Raw genomic sequence first — 11,402 nt, 5'->3', positions numbered from 1 at the left:
TTTTTCATGTAGTGCAATTTAAACCCATACAAAATTAATGAGGTCAAACCGCACTGCAAAGAATCGCATGTGATTTGAACAGGAATGCAGGCAAATTCAGGACAGGAATTGCACAGCATTCCTGTTCAAATCACATGCGGGTCATACGGTGTGATTTGAGCCCATTCATTTTGTATGGGCATAAATCGCACTGCATGAAAAAAATAGGTAGTACTCTGGTTTCCTCCCACCCTCCAAAGACACTGGTTTGGCTCCAGTCTAAATTTGCCCTAGCATGTGTGTGTAGACATTTTAGGTAGGGACCTTAGATTAAAAAATAAATTAAAATATATTCCGCACTAAGGTGGGATAATTGGCTGCTGCCCCCCTGGCAGACCCCCCAGTTGAGGGGTATGAATTCATTGTAAGTTCCTTAAAGGGAGGGATGTCAATGTACAGTAAGTATGTAAAGTGCTGCCTACATTGTTGGTGCTTTATAAATAACTGTAATAAATAATACAAATTAAATAAAAAAAATGCTAATTTTATAAACGTGTGTGTTGCTCACACATATGCAGCATGTCAGCAATATTCTCCTACTAGAGAAAGACTGAATATCTGTTTTGTAATTTCTGTTAAACATTACAGATTCCTGTAAACTATGACCTGTGTTCAATGTCCTTTTAATCTGAGCTTTAATACTTATTTTATTCATCACAGACGATTTCACAGTCCTTGTCCTGATCACACCAATAAGATGCAACCCAACAATAAGCTTAACACTTGTATACAAATTTTGGTAAGTTCATTTTTAGGGTACAGTTTGTGTTTTATTTTGTGATTTTGAAAAAGGATGGTTTATGTGCTAGTATTTGACTGATTTTACAATATTATTTACAAGGATGTTTGTTTGTTTGTTTGCTTAGTTTACCAAAAACTGTAAATGCATGTTTTAGGCATTCACTCAGCCTTTACAAATAATCCTAATTTTACCTAATATGTATATTTCCTATGATTGTCAATTCCATCTAGGAACCATAATGTTGTATTTCCCCGATTGAGGTATTTCAGCAAAATACCTAATTTTGGCAACTAGATGGAGCTGACAATCACAGGAAATACTGTAAAACATATTATGTAAAATATGGGTTTTATTCATGACAGTGGAGAAAATGCTTGAGACATTCAGGCAGCGAATTTTGCTATAAATTGACCATGTGGTACCTGATAAGCTTTGTACCTATGGCGCAGAATAGTACCATGGAGGGAATAAAGTAATTTTTTGCTCTCTTTGATGTAAAATCTAAAAAAAAACTAAAATTGTTGCATTTGTTATGCTGTGTTACTGTTTGTGCTCCATTTCAGGACAAGGCACAGAAAGATGTCTATCTTTTACAAAATCTGGTATCCTCCGAAACGATTAATAATGCAAGAAACAGCCAATCAAAATATAAAAACATTCAAGTGGTCTATAAAGATAATATCACTACAATAGTAATAAAGCGGCCAGAGAAAAAAAATGCATTAAGTATGGAGGTAATGTAACATTGACCTTTTTTACTTACCGTATATGCTGGTAATATCATGTTTTCTTTTTTATTGTGGTTTTTTTTTTTTGCATTTGGTGCTGCAGTTAATAAAACAAGGTGAATTATTTTTTTCTCCAAGTATTTTTCCTTGGCTTTTGTATGTGTGTTGCCTTCCATTGCTCCATGCTGCAAAGGCCAGTTATAGGTGAGGGAAGTGACACCAGTTTGTATGACTTATGCCGCGTACACACGGTCGTTTTTCGGCATTTTTAAAAACGTCATTTAAAATCATCGTGTGTGGGCTTCACATCGTTTTTTGGCTTCTGAAAAAAATTCGAACATGCTGCATTTTTTAATGTCGTTTTTTAAAATGTCATTTTTCGGGTTGTAAAAAATTATCGTGTGTGGGCTAAAACGACGTTTTAACCCCGCGCATGCCCAGAAGCGAGTTATGAGACGATGGTGTGTGGGCAACGTCGTTTTTAATGATGAAGTTGGAAAAGCTTTGTTTTTTGGACATGCTGAAAAATAAAAAATAAATTCATGACGAAAAACGACCGTGTGTATGCGGCATTAGTACTTGGTGGAGAAACCCTTGTTGGCAAGCACAGAGGTAAGACGTTTCTTGTAGTTATCAGGTTTGCACCCATCTCAGGGGGGATTTTGGTCCACTCTTCTTAACAGATCTTCTCTAAATCCTTAAGGTTACTTGGCTGTTGCCTGGCAACTCCAAGTTTCAGCTCCCTCCATAAATTTTCTATAGCATTAAGGCCTGGAGACTAGGGATGAGCCAAACATGGGGAGGATGTCCCCATGTTGATGGGGACAAGGGCCTCATCCCCACAACCCTTGCCCGGTGGTTGTGGGGGTCTGTGGGCAGGAGGCTTATCGAAATCTGGAAGCCCCCTTTAACAAAGGGGAACTCCAGATCCTGCCCCCCCCCCAGGTAAATTGATAACAGGGTACATTGCACCCCTACCATTTCACAAAGAAAGTGTAAACATTTTTTAAAAACACACAGACACAGCTGGACAAGTCCTTTTTAAAAAAATAAAAAATACATTCCAGCAATGTAATCCCGTATCTCGATGTCCAACGATGATCCATTCTCCAGCAACGCTGCATTCTCCACTCATTCTCCAGCGAGGAATGAAACCCCCATGACGCGTAAGAGGGGTTACCCAGTGACGTGGATGGGTGACCCCGCCCCGTGACGTTACAGGGCAAGGTCACCTGTCCATGGGGAGGCGTTATACGTCCACGTTGTTGTCACAGCATATGTCATTTGTCCCTCCTTCCCATCCTTCATTGGATGGCAATGCCTAATCACTTGGCCCGCTAGAGGCTCCATGGTGTTTTCTGATTGGCTGCCGTGGTCACGTGATACGACACTTGCCATCAGACTCGGGCGCGCCAACGGATCAGTGCGGCTGCGCGATATGCCTTCCTTCCATTCGTTTGGTGACGCACTGCTGCGTGTCTGATTGGTAGGCTTCGGCAAGCGCTGATTGGTCGGTGCTGCCGTGAGACACGCTCCCGTCATATTCGATTGGTGTGCGTATCGGCGCACGGTTGCTACACCGATCTGTGACATTTTTTGGCGTTTTAAATCTTCTATAGATACGCCAGTAGGATTGTGTCAGCTCGTGGTCCCTGTCGATCGCAGGCACTGGTTTATATTGACCGCCATGGATGTGTGACCATGACGCTATCCTGTTGAGAAGTTTACAAAATTCCTGTGTCCCCATACATACGAATTAGCGAGAGGCCTTTCTGGTGACACGCTGTATGCCTTGCTACATACATACATACATATCTTCTATAAAATGTGATATGCCTTTGCCCTGATTTATATAGGTCATTTGATATGTCGTTCTGTTCATTTTATTTTATTTATTTATTTTTTGTGGTGCTCTTAGTATTACATAGTTACATAGTTAGTCAGGTTGAAAAAAGACACAAGTCCATCCAGTTCAACCACAAAAAATAAAAAAACAAAAATAAAAAACACAGTAAAATCCTATACACCCAACTCCATTCCCACAGTTGATCCAGAGGAAGGCAAAAAACCCCAGCAGAGCATGATCCAATTTGCTACAGCAGGGGAAAAAATTCCTTCCTGATCCCCCGAGAGGCAATCGGATTTACCCTGGATCAACTTTACCTACAAATCTTAATACTCAAGTTATATTCTGTACATTTAGGAAAGAATCCAGGCCTTTCTTAAAGCAATCTACTGAGCTGGCCAGAACCACCTCTGGAGGGAGTCTGTTCCACATTTTCACAGCTCTTACTGTGAAGAAACCTTTCCGTATTTGGAGGTGAAATCTCTTTTCCTCTAGACGTAAAGAGTGCCCCCTTGTCCTCAGTGTTGACCGTAAAGTGAATAACTCAACACCAAGTTCACTGTATGGACCTCTTATATATTTGTACATGTTGATCATATCCCCCCTTATTCTCCTCTTCTCAAGAGTGAATAAATTCAGTTCCTCTAATCTTTCCTCATAGCTGAGCTCCTCCATGCCTCTTATCAGTTTGGTTGCCCTTCTCTGCACTTTCTCCAGTTCTCCGATGTCCTTTTTGAGAACTGGTGCCCAAAACTGAACTGCATATTCCAGATGAGGTCTTACTAATGATTTGTACAGGGGCAAAATTATATCTCTGTCTCTGGAGTCCATACCTCTCTTAATACAAGAAAGGACTTTGCTCGCTTTGGAAACCGCAGCTTGGCATTGCATGCCATTATTGAGCTTATGATCAACTAAAACCCCCAGATCCTTCTCCACTACAGATCCCCCCAGTTGTACTCCCCCTAGTATGTATGATGCATGCATATTCTTAGCCCCCAAGTGCATAACTTTACATTTATCTACATTAAACCTCATCTGCCACTTAGTCGCCCAATTGGACAGAGCATTGAGGTCGGCTTGTAAATTGGAGACATCCTGCAAGGACGTTATTCCACTGCATAGCTTGGTGTCATCTGCAAAGACAGAAATGTTACTTTTGATCTCAGACCCAATATCATTTATAAATATATTGAAAAGTAAGGGTCCCAGCACTGAACCTTGGGGTACACCACTGATAACATTGGACCATTCGGAGTAAGAATCATTAACCACGACTCTCTGAATTCTGTCTTTCAGCCAATTTTCTATCCATTTACAAACTGATATATCCAATCCTGTAGACCTTACCTTACACATGAGCCGTGTGTGCGGAACTGTATCGAACGCTTTTGCAAAATCCAAATATATCACGTCCACAGCCTCGCCTCTGTCCAGGGTTTTACTTACCTCTTCATAAAAGGAAATCAGGTTTGTCTGACAACTTCTGTCTTTCATGAATCCATGTTGTCTGCTGCTTAAATAGTTTTTTTCCTGCAAGAACTCATCCATGTGGTCTTTTATTAAACGTTCCAGTATCTTCCCAACTATAGAAGTTAGACTAACAGGTCTATAGTTACTTGGTAAAGACTTTGTTCCCTTTTTAAATATGGGCACCACATTGGCCCTGCGCCAATCCAGTGGTACTATTCCTGTCTTTAATGAGTCCCTAAATATTAGATACAGTGGCTTTGAAATGACAGAGCTCAACTCACCTAGGATCCGTGGATGGATGCCATCAGGTCCAGGTGCTTTATCCACCTTTATTCTGTCTAAATATTTCTGGACCATATCACTTTTGAGCCATTGTGGATTTGAGGCTGTGTCACTCCCACCCCCATTTTGGACATGAGCTCCCCCATGCTCCATTGTATACACAGAGCTGAAGAAAACATTTAATAAATTTGCCTTCTCTTTGTCCCCAGTCACCCACTCTAGATTATTTTGTAAGGGGCCTACATGCTCAGACTTCACCTTTTTACTATTAATATATTTAAAGAATTTTTTGGGGTTTGTCCTACTATCTTTTGCAATCTGTCGTTCGTTTTGAATTTTTGCTTCCTTGATTTCCTTTTTGCATATCCTGTTATATTCTTTGTAACATTTAAACAACACTAGTGTTCCTTCATTTTTATATTTTTTAAAAGCTGCTTTCTTTTTGTTTATAGCTTTTTTAACTTTGACCGTGAGCCACATAGGTTTTATTTTTAGCCTTTTAAACTTATTGCCCATGGGAACATACTTTGCAGTGAGGTTCCACACAGTCTTTTTGAAGAATTCCCATTTCTGTTCTGTGTTCAGCTGTGCCAATAGTCCCTCCCAGTCCAAGTCCTGGAGAGCAGCCCTCATCCTTGGAAAATTTGCTCTCTTAAAATTTAGTGTTTTAATATTTCCTGTATGTATTTCTTGCTTATAGTTAATATTAAATGAAATCATGTTATGATCACTGCTACCCAGGTGTTCCTTTATCTGAACATTAGTAATAAGCTCTGCATGGTTTGAGATTATCAGGTCCAACAGGGCATCATTCCTAGTTGGGGCCTCAATAAACTGCACCATAAAATTGTCCTGCAATAGGTTTTTAAATTTTTGTCCTTTAACTGTCCCAGAAGTGCCATTAATCCAGTCAATTTCTGGGTAGTTAAAATCCCCCATTATTATCACCGTCCCAGACCTTGCAGCCCTTTCCATCTGTGCAAGGAGCTGAGTCTCCACCTCCTCATTAACATTGGGTGGTTTATAACAAACTCCAATGATTAATTTTGAACTACGCACATCTGTATGCAGTTCCACCCATAATGCTTCAGCCTCATCACACTCTCCATCAACCAGGTTCTCTTTCACGCTTGCTTTGAGGTCACTTCTCACATAGAGACAGACCCCTCCACCTTTCCTTTTTACCCTGTCTTTCCGAAAGAGAGCATAGCCAGGAATATTAATAGCCCAGTCATGTGAGGATTGAAGCCAAGTTTCAGCAATACCGATTACATCATACATCAAATGCATATTTGATTGTCCCGTCATTTTGTTTATATTGCAATGCTTATCTGTTACATCACATCCTGCCTCGAAGCACCGCCCTGTTGGGGGAGGGCTTTATAGCCATTTTGTATATTTAAGTAAGCAATATGGGGATGCATTTTTATGCCCCTGTTGAAGGCTTATGTGGCCAAAACGCGTCGGATATTGCTATTGTGCACCCCATGTTGCTTTTTATGTGATCACTTTTTATCCATGTCATAATTTCACTTGTATGACTTTTTAACAATAAACCTTTTTTGGTTTAATTGACCTGCGCAATTGGAGCCCCTTCTTTTCTATCTTTTCTATTATTTATCCCATGGTCCAATTGGAGGTTCAGCTACGTCTATTCCTGCACCCCTGGATACACGGCCTGAGGATTACTCCTGGAATTTGTGGCGGTTACGCAGCACGCTATCCGAATATTGTTGGTTCCTGGTGTCCACGCCAGCTGGAGTCCTAATTACAACAATGGTTACATTCCGGTTGCAGTGGTCCCGGTCCCCAATGACCACAATGTCTGATTGACTCTTTGCTGTACAGTAGTAGAGTCCAACCCATCTGGTAAGCGTGTTTATACTTACCTTATACCTGATGTGATTGTGATTTCCATAGATCTCCACAGACAACTTGATCACCTGTTTTATTTAAACTACTGGATATCAGTCCATCCCACGCACTGCACCAACTTTCTAATTGATGTTCACTCAATGCTTTGGCCATAGACTGTTCACTCAATGCTTTGGCTATAGACTTTGCAACGTTCTATCACATTGAATTTTGTTTTTGACTACCCAATTTTGGGTATTCCTTTTATGTGCACATATACTATGAATGTTGTTGCCTCACATGGTATCATACATTGTATTTTTTGATTAGCGCTACATTTTTTGTTTACTGCCTGATTATCCGACCTCTCTGATCCCGAACTTTGGCTTGTTTGACCCTCTTCTACTGCCTACCAGCTGCCAGACCTTTGCCTGAACTTCTGACCACGCTTATAGTCTCCTGCATCAGCTGTCTGATTACCCGCTTGACCCGGCTTGTCTGACCCTGCTACTGCCTGTTGCTCTGTACCTAACCCGGCTTGCCTCACCTAGCTCCTGCTGCCACTGTTCCAGTACCCACCAGCTCCAGGGTCTCTGACCCACTACTACAGCTACAGCTGTCTTCAGTTCCAGCCACCCCTGAAGGATAATCATCCTGTGCCTGACTACTGCCACCATCCAGGCACTCCTACCTCGCTGCGCTCTTGAGTTGGCTGTTCCCACTCCAGTGACTCCCGAGCCAGGGCTGTAAGAGAGGCCTCCTCCTGCAAATTAGGCTCTGATTACCAGGTACGCTTTATACTTAACACCTGGCCTGTTAGTGGGTCTTGGGGACAGGAGTTGAGAACCACTGCTCTACATAAAGATGGCCTAGGCTATAAGAAGAATGCGAAGACCCTGAAACTTTAACATCACAGGTTCCACTCAGAACAGGCCTCAGCATGGTCGACTAAAAAAGTTGAGGAAATAGACGTATGAGTGCTGCCAGCATTACTGCAGAGGTTGAAGGGGTAGTGGTCAGTCTGTCAGTGCTCAGACCATACGCCGCACACTGCATAAAATTGGTCTGCATAGCTGTCATCCCAGAAGGAAGCCTCTTCTAAAGATGATGCACATGAAAGCCCACAAAATTTACTGAAGACAAGTAGACTAAGGACATGGATTACTGGAACCATGTCCTGTGGTCTGATGAGACCAAGATAAACTTATTTGGTTCAGATTGTGTCGTGTGTGTGGGGGCAACCAGGTGTGGCTTGCCTACAGTCAAGCATGGTGGTGGAAGTGTCATGGTCTGGGGCTGCATGAGTGTTGCCGGCACTTGGGAGCTGCAGTTCATAGAGGGAACCGTGAATGCCAACATGTACTGACATACTGAAGCAGAGCATGATCCCCTCCCTTTGGAAACTGGATTGCTAAGCAGTATAACAACATAACGACCCCAAGCACACCTCCAAGACGACCACTGACTTATTAAAGAAGCTGAGGGTAAAGGTGATGGACTGCCCAAGAATGTCTCCAGACCTAAACCCTATTGAGCATCTGTGGGGCATCTTCAAACACAAGGTCGCTAACATCCACTAGGTCCGTGATGACGTCATGGAGGAGTGGAGGAGGACTGGTAACCTGTGAAGCTGTGGTGAACTCCATTCCCAAGAGAGTTAAGGCAGTGCTGGAAAATAATAGTGGCTATTTGTTGCCAGTGGTTTAGACATTAATGGCTGTGTGTTGAGTTATTTTGAGGGGACAGCAATTTACACTGTTCTACAAGCTGTACACTTACTACTTTACATTGTAGCAAAGTGTACATTGTAGCAAAGTGTCTTCAATGTGGTCACATGAAAGATTATGATAAAATATTTACAAAAATGTGAGGGGTGTACTCACTTTTGTGAGATAATGTGTATATATATATATATATATATATATATATATTGCTTTAAAAGATGTGTAATACATATTGATACTACAAAATAAGCTTTTTATTCCAATATTGTAAAATGTTTCTTTTTATCGCAGTCATATAAAGAAATTTCTGATGCTCTAGAGGAAGCCGGAAATGATGATTCAGTTATCGCTGTGTTAACAGGTACTGAGAGTTACCCCGATTTATTTATCTTCCCTAGGTCTAGTTTGGTGATATTTGCTATTAGCTGCATTATATCTTCCTTTGCTCCACTTCTACAAAATTCAGATTACATTGGTGAAAACAATCCTGTGAACATTGCTTTCTATATTGATTTCAAAATGTTTCCCCAGAAAAGTGAGATGGTGAAGCTGTTCTTAAGGTCCTGAGGGTTACAGTATAGAGCACGGGCTAATTTTTGTTCTGTTTACTTGCATTTCTGAGTGTATTGGAAAAATTCTGGGTAATCCATATGGATACTTGTAAATTGGCCTCACTTGAGGGATTGCCGTGGAAGCAGGCCCTAACTGTAGAGGTTGACCCTACTACAGTCATTGCCACAATCCTCATGGTCCTTCTAAGGGTTGTGTGCGAGCAGGTTTTCCACTGCACACTGATCACAGGGGTTTGCTTTTTAAATGAGTACAAGGTATCCTCCAATTGGATGAGGTGGAGAGGCAAGGTGGTGATGTCATGATCCCTACCTTGTACAATCGCTTGTAGAAAGCTTGGAATTTATAAGAGTGAACCTTTAAACCCTCCAAGGTTCGAAATTATTCCTATCAAAGGCTACTCAGTAGCCATCTGTGAGTTATGTACTCAAAAGCTGCATTCACACAATTGCGACGGGTGATCGCGCAAAATGGCAAGATTTTGTGTGTGTTCACTAAATGCGCAAAAAAAAGTGTGTCGTGGTGCCATTTATTCTCAATGGCCCCAAACGTTGGAAGCATTTTTTTTTTCACATGAAAAAAATTAATGAGCTGCTCTGCTGCATTTGTCGCACATAGTGAAGCCCACTGAAATTAATGAACCACCATATGCAAGTAGCGCAATAGAACACGAGACGAATGCACATGTGCCAACATAATATGAATGAGGCCTTATAAAGGCCAGTAAGGAGGCTCCTTTTAAGTGTTAGAAATGGGGTGTGGGGTGACTAAGCAGCCAAGGGAGTGGGCAGGTTAGTAGGTGAGTTTATGCAGCTGGTACTCTTCCAGATTTGTTACCTGTGGGCAAATACTTTGAAGTGGGTAAAATCTGCCCCAAAGGTATGATTACAAAGTATATTTTGGCTTGAAGACAATTCTGGTGGTAATAGGGTTTTGTATGTCAACAATTGCTAAACAAAGTAAATGTTTACCTCTATGTTAATCTTTGAATTCCAGCATTTATTTTCTTCATGGGTGTAGCTTTTTAAGTTGTTTTAAAAACGAACCTTCCATTTTATGTATGTGCAGGATATGGTGATTACTTTAGCAGTGGCAATGATTTAAATTATGCTCTTAGAAGAAGCAACGAAAACCCGAAGGACATGATAATAGAGTTATTAAATGTTGCAAGGTAGTGCTCTTTATTTTCCAAATCAGTACATATATATACCAAAAGATTGTTATGGTAAAACGTGTTTATTTTATCTACATCATAAAGCTCAATACAAGGAACTTCTTTAATAAGCAAAGAGCAAAATGAACAAAGAACGCTAAAGTGTAAAAACTGAAATCTGATTGGTTGCAACTATAAACTTCAGGCCCTGCAGTTTTTTGGGGGTGGAGTCTTAAGCAGGCCATACACGGTCGAATTTCGAACAAATTTTCCTTTCAAAATCAGAAAGTTCGTTTTTTGTGATCCGATCATGCCACCATTGATTTTCTAAATTCGGCCGACCAAACCTTCATGTTGCCGTGAATATTCGTTTCTCTCCGGGAATATTCTGTTCTCTCTGGGAATATTCTTTTCTTGCACATGCATATTTTTTTTCTATTACATTTCTCGTACGATTCTCCCATCATTAAACAGAAAATCGTTAGTTTTTAAAAAAAAATTCAACATGTCGGATTCCTCAAATTTGTTTGCCGCACGAAAATCGGCTGTTGCTGCAGCCCACTAGACCTCTCCACCTTCGGAGGTACACCATCCAGCGGCAGATACGTAATGGCACCACCCGGCGCCATTTTTGAATAGCCGATCTAGTCAGGAGGACTCAGGAGGCAGTGACACTCGTTGGCTCATGCAGTGGACGGAGCCGTGACCACTCAGCGACAATTTTTTTTTACGGGCACCCGATGCCCATATTGGCAATTTTAAAGCTGTTTCGGCATGTCGCCAAAACAGCTGTTTTCGGCCGATATGTATTGGCCACCGATATATCGGTGCATCCCTATAAACAAGTATGTCAAATAAAAATGAAATGTATTCACTAAAAAATACACTTTCCAATAGCCTGGTCACAGCAAGTCTACAGACTGCATGTTCTCCATTGATGAATGTGCAGCACAAAGCATCTATTTACTAGCTTAGATCAAATCGCATTGCA

The 11,402-nt window shown here is 41.2% G+C and overlaps 1 protein-coding gene across 1 annotated transcript in view; it reads left to right on the top strand.

Moving 5' to 3' along the window:
• Positions 1 to 689: 689 nt before the first annotated feature.
• The window catches only part of LOC120940670 (enoyl-CoA delta isomerase 2-like), a 46,432-nt gene continuing 35,719 nt past the window's right edge, over positions 690 to 11,402 (top strand). The window contains exons 1-4 of the mRNA XM_040353651.1: positions 690 to 778; positions 1,345 to 1,515; positions 8,980 to 9,049; positions 10,327 to 10,429. Coding sequence (XP_040209585.1) covers positions 737 to 778; positions 1,345 to 1,515; positions 8,980 to 9,049; positions 10,327 to 10,429 — 386 coding nt within the window. The 5' untranslated portion in view covers positions 690 to 736. The remainder of the gene's footprint in view (positions 779 to 1,344; positions 1,516 to 8,979; positions 9,050 to 10,326; positions 10,430 to 11,402) is intronic.

The sequence above is a fragment of the Rana temporaria genome, chromosome 5 (assembly GCF_905171775.1).
Source record: "Rana temporaria chromosome 5, aRanTem1.1, whole genome shotgun sequence".
Classification (NCBI taxonomy): Eukaryota; Metazoa; Chordata; class Amphibia; order Anura; family Ranidae; genus Rana; species Rana temporaria.
This window is presented reverse-complemented; position numbering and strand designations above follow the sequence as displayed.